Source organism: Rhea pennata, chromosome 16 (assembly GCF_028389875.1).
Source record: "Rhea pennata isolate bPtePen1 chromosome 16, bPtePen1.pri, whole genome shotgun sequence".
In the NCBI taxonomy this organism is placed as follows: domain Eukaryota; kingdom Metazoa; phylum Chordata; class Aves; order Rheiformes; family Rheidae; genus Rhea; species Rhea pennata.
In genome coordinates, this window is record NC_084678.1 from 15864039 (window position 1) to 15879972 (window position 15934).

At 45.4% G+C, this 15934-nt stretch overlaps 1 protein-coding gene across 2 annotated transcripts in view; it reads right to left on the reverse strand.

The window, feature by feature from the left end:
• NKAIN4 (sodium/potassium transporting ATPase interacting 4) overlaps nt 1–14275 on the reverse strand; it is a 53970-nt gene extending 39695 nt beyond the window's left edge. For both annotated transcript variants that reach the window (XM_062588952.1, XM_062588953.1), the window contains exon 1: nt 14156–14275. In XM_062588952.1, coding sequence (XP_062444936.1) covers nt 14156–14209 — 54 coding nt within the window. In that variant the 5' untranslated portion in view covers nt 14210–14275. The remainder of the gene's footprint in view (nt 1–14155) is intronic.
• Nucleotides 14276–15934: the final 1659 nt, after the last annotated feature.

The following is a 15934-nucleotide window of genomic DNA, read 5'->3' on the forward strand; positions in this document are numbered from 1 at the left end:
ACAGCTGAGCTCGTGGTAAGTTTAGGTACACATCCGAGGCTGAATTTCAGGCATGCTGCTTCCCTGTTGGATTGAGCAGCTTGTGAAGCGCACTCTGCTCTGGGTAGTTCTTAAAGGGTAGCAGCACATCTCTGCTTCAAAAAAGATTCAGTGCTAGAAATAAGTGCTTTAGGGCTGAGAGTCTTGGGTTCAAAGTATAAGTATAAACCTTGATGGATGTCACTAAACTTTGTATTTTTCCCATTCTCACCACTACCGGAGGGATTTTCCCATAAAAATCAGCTATGGTGCACTTGAGAAAGGGTGCTATGCAAGGGAAGATTCTCATTAGGGATTTACTAGCAACACAGATTCATATTAAAAACCCTAAGATTCAACTAGTTCTCTGAATTGCATTTACTGCACTGGTCACATTACTTCTTGTGTAGTAGCTTTTGCTTTTGCATTTCAGTCCAAGTAGATGATGCAATGAGACCCATGACATTCACATTAATGCAGGTTAGGCTTTCCAGCAGTGTAAATAAGGCTTAGGTACCTTTTAAAAAGCACTATTTTTAAAGGAAAGCCTTTTGAGTGAGGGCTGGAATGGGGTTATTTTCCACATGACCAAGCATCAAAAGGAGAGCAGCAGTCCGGTCTATACTCTTATCACCCTCCCTGAGTCACCCACTGGATAGATTTGTCACAAGGTGAAATAAGAGCAACTCCTCAATTTATTATCATTTTCGACTTGTCCTCCTAAATGCAGTTCCTGCCAGGATGAGTTTGCTGTGGGAAAGTGGAATGAAACCAGGCCTTTCAGTTTGCTGCTAAATAGGACTGGGGGGAGGCTGCCATGGGGGAGGGAAATCGTCCTCATTATAAGGGGAAAATGTGCAACACAGAGTTTTCATCGGATGCTGCCCAGCCTTCCAATTAGGAAAGCTGAGACAAACAGTGGTGTTATTATATGTAACTGTTTATATAATGTCACTCAGCCATTGTTTATTTTATGAGCATAATTTATCTCTTCTGTTGTGCTACTCAATTTGTTTGGATTTCCAGTCTGGTCGAGTGTCTCTGTTTTATTGTATACATCTTTTGGCCTCCCACCAACCGACTCTCCAATTAAGTTTCCAAGAGTGTCTCACAATGGCCAGGCCCCTCCTGTGCTTCATTTTTCACATTACGTTTGCGTTCCCTTCATTTCTGCGCTATTCTCCCAGATCGGCTCCTGCCCCTCCCCTGCCGACTCGCTGCTCCTCAATGGCTCATGGTTTATTCAACAGCAAAGCTGAAGTTCTCTTTTCCTTCTCTTTTTCTTTTCCTTTTAAATTAAAGGCTTGTCAATAGACGCCACTTTCAGCACCTCTGGAGAATGAAATCTTTCTTTCATGACAAATCTGCACTGGATGACAGCAGTGCAAGAGTTTGGTGACCTTGCATGGACTGAACTCCTAACCATGGGGCAGTAGCCCAGAAGCAGTGCACTCCTGAACTCTCGTATCTCCTCCAGCCATGAGGAGGGAACAAAGACTTGCCTTCTATTAACGTGTATTACAAAAGCTGCATCCACACATTGCCCAGCGGCCGTCTCCCTCCTAATGTTACCACTTCCCTTGCAAGTGTGGGACAATTCTTCGGTCCCCAGAATGATTGCGTCTTTGGCCTGTCATTACACCAAACTTTTTGACCAGTTTTTCAAGGTCTTTTAGTCTTCTTGCTTGCAGGTTTGTCTGCAAGGATTAGCTCAAACAGAAAAGTGCTACTCCACATTATGGAAACTGAAATCCTTGTTGCTTCATTAAGTTAATTCAAGGAAGTTTAATCTGGAAAGGCACTGGGTTGAGCTCCACTATTTTGAATGATCACACTACCCATGCATTGCCTCCTTCACTAGTGTAAATATACTGCAGGAGTAACAAGCAGTGTTATTCTCCTTCAGGTAGCAGGCTGTAGACCACTACTCTTTCTGATATGACCCAGCAAAATCCCATTGAGTTCTCAGCCCTGGATTACAGTTGAACAAGGATTTTTCTGCTGCATTCCCATTCTCATTCAGTCTGCCAGGACTAGTTTTCCCAAGATTTCTACTAGAAATTCTTTGTAGTCTCTCACCACCAAACACCGGGACGCCACTTGAAATGCTCTTTGTTTGTAGGTCAGCATCCAAAACTCTAAGCAAGGAACTTTATATGGCCATGGGAGTCACTACAAGGAAAAGATTTGGCCGATGTGAAAATTGAGATGCTTTTCATTCAAGGAAAGCATCCTTTGGATAAGTGTTCTGCAAAGGATTTTATGCCCTCCACCTCCTGTCACTATGAGCTGCTTCAGAAATTCATTGTACTTTAAATGATTCACTCAAGTATCCATTCAGCCCCAGTTCATAGATTGCAGAGCCTTTATTACACAGACATATATTTAGCACTGGAATAGTTCTCAGCAGTTGTAACAGCTCTGTCATCTAAGGAATAAAACAAAGAGCCATTATTCATCAGAAGGGAGACATAGTCTTTATTGTCTGAAGCCTTGGTGGAGTTTTTATATCACCCTATCTGTCCTTTCAGGCTGTCACACAACTCAGTTTTAAGCCATTTCAATGGTAGCCCTGGAACACTCCTGTAACTTCCCATTTCTAGCTTTCCAGACAATATTGTTTTAAACTGACAGCAGGGCTGATCCTAAGCACAGTGAAGATGACCAGTTACTTAAGACTAGGAAAGGTAACCTTTCCAGAAAAGCTAGAGGTAGATGTTAGTCTCTGGCTAGCTGAGTTAGGAATGAAAATCATGCAGGATTCCTTAAAAACAGGAGGAAATACAGTTATGAAGAAACAATGGATAAGCCCAGATTGTGTGCACTGATTACATCCAGAAGATTTGGGTTTGGGCTCTGGTTTGATGACAGAAATTTGTGTAGAGTAAAGGTTCCAAGAACGCACTGAGCTGTGCGTAGGAGCTGTCTTAACCTGGTGCACAGCAACCCTCTTGGGCAGTGTCATGGTTTCCTTCACGTATATGCTCAAATGGAGTCAAAGGCATACTCCAGATCTCTGGATCTAACACCTGAAGGACTACTACCATGAGATGTACTAAACATGAACCAACCCACTGTCCTGCTTTGAAGCTGCCTGACTTCTGCATCTCTGGGAAAGAGCACTCTGTGGTACAAATGAGCCAATTAAACACAAATGAAGCAACATCATTCACAAAACCAGCCACCATCACTTTTTCTCAGGCTTCTGAGAGTATTTGAGAATCTGTTCGTGTCAGCACAAATGCACGATAAAGAGCATGCAGAGAAGATACGTCTGAGAAGGTGTTCTGTGCAGGCTCTCACCAGCTGCCGGCACAGCGAGGCAGGCCCATCCTTCCTTTGAATGTTTCCTCACAGAATAATGAGATGGAAAATTTGAAGACCCAGAATATTAAAAAATGGCATCTATTTGAAAAAGAATTGCCCTTTCACAGCTTTGTAATTTGTTTTAAGATTGGCAATCACATCTCCAAACCCCCATGCTCACTTTCCTCCGCATGCTCAAAAAGCAGAGGGCACATAACAGACCAACTGTGAACTCCCGTTGCACTTCTCCCAGTACCCACTCTCCTTCCTGCAGAACAGCCAGCAATCTCCCAGGCTAATTAGCCAAACTATATTCTGAACATATTTAGCATTTCTGAGTAATTAGGATAATCAGATTTCTCCCTTAATTCTGTACATATACCACATAAGCATGTGTATTGTCTTTCCCACAATGATATCACAGAAAGCGTGTTGTCTACTGGACTTATGGATGCCAGATGCCTGTCAGATCCTGTTCTGATCTCACACATGGAAATCTGCTGCTACGGATTACTAGTAGCCATGGGAAATTAGGAACTGGGTTTGATTTAGGTAAGTAGCCAACAGTTCAGATATTCATTCAAGCTATCTAAATGTACAAAATCGTCAAACCTGGCCAGAGATTTGGCCTTTCTCTTCCCAGGCCCCAGGGAAGCACTGCAAGAATAGTTCTTCCGAAGTACAGTTAAATAGAGGACGTTTGGTGCAGGACCTCAAAGGTGTTTTGGTTTCAGTGAAAGTATAATAGTCCACCTGAGCTTGATGACTGATGTCTCAGATTGCTGTCATTCTTCACAAGGTTAATTAGCAAATATATCTAGAGTTTGGCTGTCTGAGCCTGTTAGCTGGTAAACAAATATACATAGTCGCTCCCTCTCCTAAGGCCTTCAAGTAAAGGTCAAAGCTAGTCAGGCCAGATCAGTTCTATCTTGTCCTGCTGACATAAGGTTTTTGGTTCAGGAGCAGTTTCTCTCCAGCCCAGCTTCACTTAGTAATTCCTCCTTAAGGGAGCAGACAAGTCTTCTAGGTGCCAATAACTACATTCTTCTTCTGGTCCTTGGAATATTTGGATTTGGTGTCCCCACACAGTGGGAATGTTTCCCTCTCAGTGGAGTATGAAGGGTCCAGCATCTCTGAAAGGGGGAAAGGGTACTCCTAGACACCATGGGCATGGAGGTAGGCACTTCTGAGTATCTAGAGTATAAGTAATAAGAAAGGAAAAATGCTTGCACATACTTTCCACAAAAGGAAAAACATGCATCTGCTGAACTTCACATAGGAGAAAATTTTGCTTGTAGAGTTTACAGTACAAACCAGTATGCTCCCCATATGAAGAAACCATTACAGGACCATTGCTCAGGAAATGAAACACAGAACAGCATGCTTATTGCAGTACTGTAGAAATAATGTCCAAACCTAGTAAATAAGAACAGAACCAGCCTGGATTTAGATTCCTAATGACCTCCAGGTAGGTTAACCTTCTTAGCACTAAGACTGAGCTCTAGTTACTATAGAGATAATTTTCAGGTAAAGCTGAAGACAGTGACAAACTATTAATTGTGGTGAGGCTGTTTATCCATGATGGATGAGCACACCACACAGAGCACTCCATGCACAGTTACACTCAATATTTTGTAGGTTCTATGTGGGTAATAAAATATTCCATCCTCTTCTTTATTGCCCTCTATCTCACCTTCCCTGTACAGCTGAAATGGCACTTACAGATGAATTGTTTCTGGGGAATAGCATTTAGAAAAAATAATTCAGAACCAGTCAGTTTAATGGGTCCAAAGCTGTTGTCAGGGTCACCATGGACAAAGGGCAGGTCCCTGTTCCCCAGAGAGGAGTCACAGGAGGTTCTCAAGTTTGCGTACTCACTGTAACTGTGTATTCATCTAAGCACCAGGTTTCATTTTTGATAAGTGTAGTCATCTCTTCAGTAATACTCAGTTCTTGCTCTTTAATGTCTTTCATTAGGATCACTGGTTGTCGAGTGCTTAGTAATGAAGGAGAGCATCTTTCTTGTTCACTTGCCAATTTCGACCTGTCTTTCTTAGGTCAGCAATGTCCCAGATCCCTCCAGGATGACATAACTATAGTGAAACAGCCTTGGGGAACCATGTTGAGGAAAGCAATTACATCACAGAGCAATAGCCTTTGAAACCTGGGACACTGAGCGCATGGGCAGCTGATGGGCACAGAAAAAGTGATGAATAACCTGTTATTCTAGAGTTTCTAGTGTTGGATGAAAGAATTGGAGAAGAAAAAATAAGGGAGAAAGGGGCTACTCTACTGGCTTGAGCATGACTGGAGAGCAGGTGGAAAGCTGCCTGCTGAGCTGGCCAGTCCCTGAAAGGTGGCAAAGGAAGCTGGCACAACTCCTGATGTCTGCTTTCTCCAAGCAGGTGACGGAGGCAAGCTGTCACCTTGATTCCCACAGTATATTTTCATTAAGCCATGGCAGATGGCAGTGGAGGTCACCATTTCCACACCATCATCCTCTCGGCTGAAAGATGTCAGAGAATCTGACACCTCAATTACTAAAGCTAGATTCATCCAAACAATGTCCAGGAGGAAGGGGAAAGGGAGATCAGAAAAGCTGCTCCCTTAATTTCCATCAGTCCTCACCTTTGAGAGAAAATCTGGGATGTGAGCTTCCCTGATAAACAGCATATTTGTGTCTGACATCCTGACACGGAAGCAGCTGTGCTGCGAACAAGCCACTGACACCAGGAAAATAGCAATTATATCCTTGTGGAAATGAGACCAAAAAGCATCCCTTGGAAAAGACAGTTGATGTAAATGAGCTACAGCGAAGTCCAGAGAAGACCCATTGATCTCACCCCAGCTGAGAACTGCTGCTTGTTCCTCTCTGGTTGGTGAAACTCAGAACACAAAGTGAAATAAAACTTGTGTTCCTCATCTTAAAGTGCTCCTCATTTTCAGAAGTGGACCCTGGGCTCAGTTAATCCAATGAGAAGCCAGAGAAACATCACCACTGACTTCCTGTGTGTATCATCAACCACAGATGTGATACCCTGATGAGAAGCAACATCTTTCCTGAAGCTTCATCTTAAAGATTTTTGTTAGATATTTAATGATTTCATTTTTTCTCATTCTTATTTTAAACCCTGCTTTCCTGCTATTATTTTAGTACAACTATTTCTCTACTCTTTGATAGTATTAATCCCTGCCTTCCTAATCCCCACTATTATATCTAGTAATAATACTGCCTATGAGAAGATGAAGTAAGATTCTGACCATCATTAAAGCTCAATAAACTAGTCAAGCAGAAGTCATTTATTATTACTTTGAAATCTCATGAACTTCAAGGTAATATTATGAGTCTGGAATGACTGCAAAATATTCAGATAGGCAGTTTTGCAGGGTGTTATTTACTAAATTTTCTTTAACAACAAAAATACTGTAAGTGTTGGCCTACAGCAAATAATAGATGAACTCAGGCAGCCAACACACTGCAGGAGTACCCAAGCCTGCATTCTCTCTTTGAGGAGCTCTCTTCTTAAACCCCAACATTTAGGAGCATCAGCAGAGCTCCTGACACAGCAATGTCAGATGTATTTGGAATATAAAAATTTCAGAGCACAAAATTAAAAAGAAAAAAGCTTTGTGAGACTTTTCAACCTTGTGATGGAAAGAATCTTGAAAACATTTCTGAAAAGTTAAAAATATTTGGGGTTTGGCGCAATAAAACCCCCATCATTTTCAGAAAATGCTGCTAATGCCAGGGTATTTTTATTTTTTGGCCAGAAATGTCCTTTTTTCCTCCTCCTGTTCCAGAGGTAGGGAATGGAAGAAGAATGTGCTCCTTCTGAGAAAGAAAAAATCTGTGGAAATTTACACTTTGTTAAAAACTCTATTTTCTACCAAACTAAAATCCAGACACAACATACAGAGACAGGTGCACTCATCACATCTACTCCAGCACAGGGGGAGTGGAGACAAAGGGAACTTCACAGTCATAAGGACATTAAATCACAAATTATCTCTCTTTTATAAGACAGAAAGATGCAGTACTACTGACCCAGTGACATGTTAATGGGAAAAGGGGATGCGACAGCTGGGGCGCTTGGAGCTTGTTATACCATGTGCATTTTTTTAAACGCTCAAAGAGCGATGGGCTATTCCAGAGTTTTCCTGGAGTAAAAGAGACCACAATCTGGCCTTTGTTTTCTAGTTTATCCTCCAAGAATTCCTATTTGAAGGCCCCTGTAGCAAATTCTTGGAAAAGCTCCACTTCGCACCCCAGCCAAAATGCTCTTAGTTTCCGTATATTATTAGCACACAATGGAGCAACGTCAGCGCCGCTCCGGGAACGTCCCCGCGCTGCGCGGGGCGCGCTGGCAGGCGCGGCGCTCCCGGCCCCTCGGCCTTCCCTTCACCCCACGCCGGCTTCGGCTCCGGGCCGGGGGAGAGGCTCGCTGCGGGGGGACCGGCGGCTCCCTGCCCTCCTGCCCGACCCTGGCGCTCAGGCAGAGAAAAAGGGGGGAGGCCGAGCAGCAGGACGCGGCCCAGACGAAGCAGAGAGCCGTCAGCCAAACCCGCTGCATCAGCTGAGATGGAGAGCCAGGGTTCAAAGAAGAGGTGACTTCTGTACCATCCTGCCCTCAGCCTTCACTAGGTCTTAATGTGACGACAACAACAACAACAACAAAAGTTGACCAAACCCAAAAATCTTTGTCCGTGTCTCCGAATCGCCCCAATCACACCCAATTCCTTTTTGCTGAACGTCCTGTTACTCCTAGGACCTGTGAGAGCTAGTTCAGCAGGAAATGGTGGGAATCAAGGAGAAAGCAGAGCAGAACGGTGGCCAGGGCACAGCCTGGCCAGATTCACCCTCTGTGCACAGAAGTTTCAGAGACTTCTGCATTTCTTGGAGATGGTGAAAAAATCAGGGAATGGGACACTTCCCAGTGAGGTTCTAGATTTCGTTACAAATTTGATACAATAAGCGTCAGTATTATTTAGACTATCTAGGTTAAAATTCTGTCAGAAAAACAATCCTGCAAAGCAAATTTATGGGTCTGCACACTACAGTTTAAACCACACTGCAACACTATCTCAGAAGAAAACGGCTTGCACTTCCAGTCCATCTGGAATGGACTAGCAGATCACGAACGAATCAAACCACGCTGCTGCCAAAACATCTCAGGAAAAAGCAGTGCAAAGGGACTGATTTTTGTCTTCGTTTTTGCCAAATTTCTTTTCTGGTCTGAAAATACTGAATAGGTTTTGTGAGAGGACACAAAGAAACTGGATTTCTGGGAGTTATTTGCAATCTCTACCACTACTATGGGAAACACGGTGGTGGACTGCCTGGCAATCTGCAATCTACAGCGGGGCACATTTGAAAGACCCTGTGCTGTGCATATCCCCAAGCCCTCTTCTCCTTGGACTAACCCACTGTGCTAGGGCATTACTGACTCCAGCTGCTCAGAAAAAAAAGAAAAAAAGAGAAAGATTTCCTCGTGCAAAAACTCAACTTTTTGTAAGAAAAGTCCCACAACTCCAAAATTAAAAATGTTTGCTAGTGCAGCAAACATTTGCCAGCACATTTTTGATTTTTCGCCAAAATATTCTGGCCAAAACTTTGGAGAAAAACTCCAAATTGTCTATGGAAAACAGATACTTCTCATGAAAATATTCATTTAGACAAATCCCAAGTTTCTACTGAAAGTCAGCTTCAGCAGAAAATGCTGACAACTTCTATTATTGGCACAGCTTTACTTTTCCTTTGTCTGGAACAGACACAGAGAAGACAGCATCTGTCAAACGTAGTCTTTGGGCTTGTATTATTATTTAGACCGGAGCATTGTTAAAGGACTTCAGGAAAGGTTCAAGCCACCACTGTGCTAGGTGCTGTGCATACGCACCAAAGATAGTCCCTTCCCCAGAGGGATTATAATTTAAGCACAAAATCTGAAGAAGATAAACAGATGGGGAGAGCACAAGGTAACTGCGGAGCGGTTCTGATCAGCATGAGCAACGGGGGGACACTGCGCTCATCCTTGCACCTGCTCTTCCTTTAATGCTCCGTGCTCAGCCATGCCACAGAGCACGAGCTCAAAGCTCCCGCAGGAAATGCATCCAACCGCCCCAGCTCCCCAGACAGCTGTAGAGGAGGGGCTCTGCCCCCCCTCCGCAGTCTCAAAATGTCCCGGCGACAGAGCAAGCTGCTTCCGCAGCCCCCGAACTGCAGAAGCCGCAGTCCTGCTTGCTCCTAACCTTGGGCAGGAGGACGCTCTGCCACCCTCCTTCTTGCAGGCCCACGTAGCCATGCTTGATCGTGAGATCTAGCAGATAGCAGGCCAGGGAGCCTGCAGGGTATCAGACATTGTCCATGCCCCGGGAAAAGCCTGAATTACAGCAAACAGGCACTCAGTTTGGAATTCCCCAAAGAATTTGGGCTTTGAAGATAGAGCCCCCAACATCCAGGCAGAAAGCCAGGGTCTGTTTATGAATGCAAATGTTATCAATATGGGGGTGAATATCAAGACTTAAAATCAGCACTGGAGCCAGATTATCCCTACAAGCTTAGGAGAGAAGGGCAGTGTGCTTATCGGGTCGAGTATACCTGTTCTCACTTGTGCTTTTTTTTGCCCAGATTCTGTCTTGCCCAACAGGCTGTGCAATTCCAAATGCCTGTCTGCCACGTTCCCCTTCTGCCCTGACCCCCAGCATGCTGTTTATCACTTTATGTCTTGATCAGACTGACATGGCCACTGAGAAACAGAAAAGAGCTGTTAGAGAAAGATCTGTGCTGGTTTCAAATAGTTTCCAGAACTGGTCACCCACTTCTGTAAGAGATTAAAAAAGCATTGGCGAGAAGGGAGGGAGAAAGAGTGCATGAAAAAATAAATAAATAAAGGTATATAGTTACTTTTGGTTAGTCTCAATATGCAGTCCCGTCCCGGGGCGCCTTCTTCTGTGCTCATTTGAAGTATTAGTCACTTTTTCCATTAGAACCCCTTATTCTAAGGGGATTTATAATGTATCTGCAAAATTGTCTCCAGGCTTTGCTTGGCATCTGAGCTCTCAATCCATGGACAGAATGCAAAGAAACTACAGTTGTTTGATTTATTGGGACAGGGCACAGGGAGGGAGGGAATTTTTCCATGCTCAGCTTGGTGGAAATAAACTCACATGGTGCCTTCAGTGCACAATCACTTACTACTCTAGCAATTACACCATTTGGGTGCACTCTCACGCTGCCAGAGAGGAAAGCAGCAAAAGGAATGATTTTAAAAATATTTTCCCTCTCTGAGACCCACCCCTATATTCCACAGCCCTCTTTGGCCCTGCTTGTGCGACACACTGTCACACCACAAAGGTTCTGAAATCCTGCCCTTGACAGACCTTTTTCAACTCTAATTTCTATACGATACATTTCTTAACCCTCCACAGAGCCCCCCTGCAGATCTTAATGGGCCAACGGCACCAAGGTAGATGGCTGAGAGGGGTGAGCAAGGGCTAGTGCTCCTGTGGCTAACGTTAGTACTTAAGCGGCAGAGAGGCTTGGACAAAGTCAGAACTGAGAGGCGACCATATCCATGGAAATTTTTCAATGCTGTATGAAATCCATAGGGAAGACCATCCACCCTAGCCTGCCCAGCATAACGACGCGGTCAGAAACGCATTTTGTATTTCCCCTTTGCTGGTAGCTGCTGGACAGGAGGCTGTGGTAGTTATTTTACTGCTCTCGTGATGCAAAAACTACAAACAGCTCTTCACCTTGCAGAAGGTGCTCCTCTACGCAGTAGCTGAGACTAAGCTCATCTACATACAGGGTGGCCCCGATTTGGCAGTTCACCCAAACTATTCCACCAAAGAGATGGATTGATCAGGAAGAACGAAAGGATTTGGGACAGCGATACACACCATGATCAAAGGGAAAGAGGGAGAGCCAGGATCTTCTCATAGCCTCCCTTCCACAGCACTGATCAGCTAAACAGCAGGATCCTAACTTGGACATTTCAAGGCAACAATAACCTAAAATTGGAACTCGGCAAATTATTTATTCAAACTACAGCCTTCCCTTCCCCCACTTTTGATTAGCAAACCACTGGGGAGTCAGCCCTGATTTTCTCGAGACAGACGCATAGGGCCCTCCTTGCCTATCTCCGCCACAAGCTCTCAGCCGGTGGGGGGCTGAAGATCTAGTTGGTATTCACGTTGTGTAGCAGGTCACTGCATTCACATGTTGTGCTCTGCTCTGACTGGATCACAAAGTTTTTCTTTGAGAGCATATACAGCAACGATTAATATGTCTGTTCTCTGCCTTTTCTCCAGACAAACATACTGCAGTTTGCAAACACTCCCCAACATACCGGCTCAACTACTTACACCTAATAGTAAAACAGTCTTCAAACACCAGTGCAACCTGAATGCTTGATTTGTTTTTTTTTTTTTTTTTTAGGGGGTTCTTTTGTTTTTCCATTCATCATATATAAAACATCCCCACGAAGCTTACACAAATAGATCTCAGACTAGGTAATTTCCAGTAAAGAAACATAAGGTACATTGCAAAACTGGAGTTGGAAGTCCCACAATTGAAATCTTCTCCCCATTTGAGCCAGAGGCAAAACATTCATTGACCATAGAGGAACTGGGATTTCACCTCTGGGATTTCAGTAGTGGGAGACATGATGCTTGGCAACATATAGGGAAGAATATGAAGAGTTCAAAGTATCAAACGAAGAAGAGTAGAGATGTAAGAAGAACAAAGGAAGTTCACGTCATCATAATTTATGGATGATCCTGGCCCGATCACTTCAATGCTTTATATTAACAGAACCGATTATGAACAGCAGCTAGTTCTGCAGGTCACTGGGCTGTACTGATGTGTAAACGATGTGAACATTTAAAGACAAGGCTTGCAAAAAATAATAAAAAAAAGCAACAGAAAAAAAATCGGACTTGATCTCGCACTCACCCAGGCGCTTGCTGGGAACCAGTCAGGATCTCCTGACCTCACCCCCCTCGGAGCAGAGCTCCAGGAATTCCCTCCCTATAGTTTACATTTTTCCAGCTCTACCAATTCACCCAGCAAGTGGCATGGGAAATCGCTAGGGCTGAAGCACCCAAACTTCCTTAAGAATGAGCCAAACTGGTTCTTTTCTTCAAGGAGGAGGGTCTTAAGGAAAATAAAATGCTGGGGGTTCTTTGTCCCTGTATCTTGGAAACGAGAAAACTCCCACGCTTGTCAGAAATAAGAGCAGCACCAGCAGCTCGTGTTTTTTTTTTTTTTTCTTATTCTCTTTTTCGTGTGTGTGTATGTGTGTGTGAGAGAGCAAGTGAGCATGTGCTTTAAAGCAGGATGACATACTGATGGGTTTAAGAGACAGTGTTCAGATAACAATTTCAAATGTAACGCAGGGTACACTTCTTTCTGCTGTGATCATGGGTTAAAAATCAAATATCCCGGCAGACTAACTATACTCCCCAGCCATTTAACTCGTTCATAAATATGCTGCGTGATATGCTTTGTGCAAAAAAACAAACAAACTTCTATTCCCCTATTTTGTTTAACTACAAGTCAAAATCTTCTATCCACATCTTCTGATTGGGCTAGGCATCAGAAGGATGCTAGGACTGCATTCCCACCCTATTCCCCTTCAATCTTAGGCTGCCAGTTACATTTAAAAACTAACGCATTCCACTTTTTTCTAATGCGAGGTTCTCTTCTGCCTTCGGAGAAGTGCCCACTCACTGCCTCTGCACAGAAAATAAACTACTGTGACCGTAAACAGCTCCAAAACAAAGAGTTTGAACTAGATCACCCCTTGGCACTAGCTCACTATTCAACAGAACTTAGAAGAAAGCTGGTCTTTTCCTCCACACTGATAATAGCCCAGAATAAAGCAAACGTAGATAAACTAAATGAGATTAAATATATACAGGCTGTCATTTCCTTTTTAAGGCTGGAGAAACCCTGGAGCCTATTAGCTATTGACAAGAAGGGGACCCTCCAGATCCAAGCTGGATGCTCAGACCCTCATAAAACAACCAGACCTTTGTTTATCACTGCTCTGCACTGACATGTATGCAGATGTCATGAGGGCTAGGAATCTGTGCCCACAAGGGATGACACTTTCTGAACACCACGAAGTTTATACACATATACATATATATACACGCACACAAAATAAAAGCACTTCATTACGAAAACGTTTTAAACAATTACTTCCAAATCTGCACAGAGCTCTTCAGTGCAAACAAGCAGGGTGGGATAACAGACGCCCTAAGTGAGCCCTTTCTTGCAGCCTTGCATAGAAGAAGCTGAGGGGAGCAATACGTTTCAGCACGTATAAACTTTGGTTTGTTTTGAGTACCGCCACCAAGCTTTCTAGGACTCCTTTGACAGACTGATTTTGTTAGTTTTATTTTAGATAAACCACAGACTTACAAGTTAACGACTTTTTATGTATCCACGAGTTTTAAAAAAGATCAGTAAATGCCTCTGTGTAGCAAAGCTGCAGAGAGTCCCCGGCAGTGCAGGCTGACATCCAGCTCACCTTCCCCTTTGGAGAGCCGGCGCCGCGCTGGAAGTTCAGCCGGGACCGGAGCCTTTAGCGGCCCGGGTGACGCGGCCGCCCCGCACCGGGAGGGCAGCGGCGCGGGGGGAGGGTTGTTCCCAGCCGGCTGCTGCTGGCCCGTCCCGGGGAGCCGAAATGCCCCGCTCCCCGCGTCCCCCGGAGCCGAGCCCACCGCGCTCAGCCAAGCGCTCCGGCTCCGCCGCGAAGTTTTTCCCCGGCGGCAGCCGCGGCGGGGCTGCGGGGTCCCGGCTCCCTGGGGCGGCGCTGCCACTTACCAGCTGCAAAGTGCAGAGGAAGATCAAGGTGCAGCGCCCGGTGCAGCATCCCATGGTCCCCGAGCGCGGCGGGGCCGCGCTGCCCCGCGGCCGAGAGCGGCGCGGCGGGGGAGCGCGGCTCGCTGCGGCCCCGCCGCCCTGCGGCTCTCCGGCCCCGCGCCCGCAGCTGCCGCTCGCCGCCGGCAGGCAGGGAGGTCGCGGCGGCTGCCGGAGCCCCTCCGGGAGCCGGGGGGGGGGGCGGGCTGGGGGCCGGCGGGGAGGAGGCAGTGGGGCCACTGCTTAAAAGGGCAATGCCCTGCCGGCGGCTCCGCTCGCAAAGCCCGGCTGCGGGGAGGGGAGGCGGCGGGGATCTCGCTGCCTGCTCGGGGTTGTCTCGCTCCCCGCCCCCGGGAGCCCTCCCAGGCCCCGTGGGATGCTCCTGCTCCCCCTGCAGAGGGGAGCCCCGCCGGCAAGAGCCCCACTCCCCGAGAGGGGGGGGCCAGGCGAAACGCGCACGACGGCGGCAGCTCATTCCCCTCCTGCGAGTGCTCGTGGGGCAGCCCCGGATTTTCCCGAGTGTCCTCTTGATGTGACACTTTCCCCCAGACTGCGCCGGCTCTGCTCTGCCCGCGGGTGCCTCGTATGTGCCAACCAGGTGGGCTACAGACAAACAGCCTATAGGGCATCCTGCAGGGCAGGGGATCAACACCTTTTCTCCTCCACACACCTATTCCCATCATCTTCCTCCCCGTGCAGCTGTTAGCCTAAATGACCCTAAAATCATTAGTCTCAAAATTAGCCTGAAATGCCATGCTTCTTCCCACAAACTTTGTCAGCTAGAATGTGCATGGAAGACACACTCCGAAAGCGAGATAATACATGGAATTCCTTAATTTTAATGCATATAGCCAGGTTGGTGTACAAATCACACCTGAATAATAGCAGAAGGATGTAGAGGAGCATGTCTCTTTTCTCCTTAGAGAGCTTCTGCCAGAAGACCATCAAAGCACCGATCACAGTATTCTGCTGTATCTATAGCAAAGCAATAGATACAACCTAAATTGCAAATGGTAGAGCAAGTCGATGAGTACACATTACCCCCATGAAAACACAGTTCTGTGCACAGAAAAATGTAACCCCTTTCCTTCACATCCCCGAGTCCAAGAAGGAAGAGAGGGGTCCAGAAGACAGGGATCACATCACTCCTCCCTGCCACATGCATTTTTGGTCAGGCAGAAGGAGTAGGTCACACATACACTGTGATTGGGACACATTTGTTGCTAAGCTCCAGCACAGCAGGAAAAGAAGCTTGGAAAAGACCCATCTGATCACAATGTACTGTCTTGGAAATTTCCAGTGAATTCAGCGGCCACATGACAAAGTTTGCTCTGCTACTCTTAGACAGTTCTTTCTTCCCTTGAAGCAAGTCAGGGTCTTGTTCTTGTCTCTAAAATAGGGTGTGACTTTGGTACCTTGAGTGATTAATTCCTTTAAATAAGCATACAACACTGTTCATCACAGCGGTACTAAAATGAGATGGTACCTGAAATGATAGAGAATCTATTATTTTACTCTAGGAAAGCATTGCTGAATTTAGGATTCCTCCTAAAGTACTACGAATCTTAAAAACCTCATATTAACATCATCATCGGTACTCAAATAAGCAGTAAGGAGAGAAAGAACAAACAATCAAATAAGTAAACTCTGAATATCTAAGATTAGGAGACAGACTCTAAAATGATCATAAATCCCTCTGGTTTTAAATGGTAATACATATTGATTATCTGATCGGTGCACTGA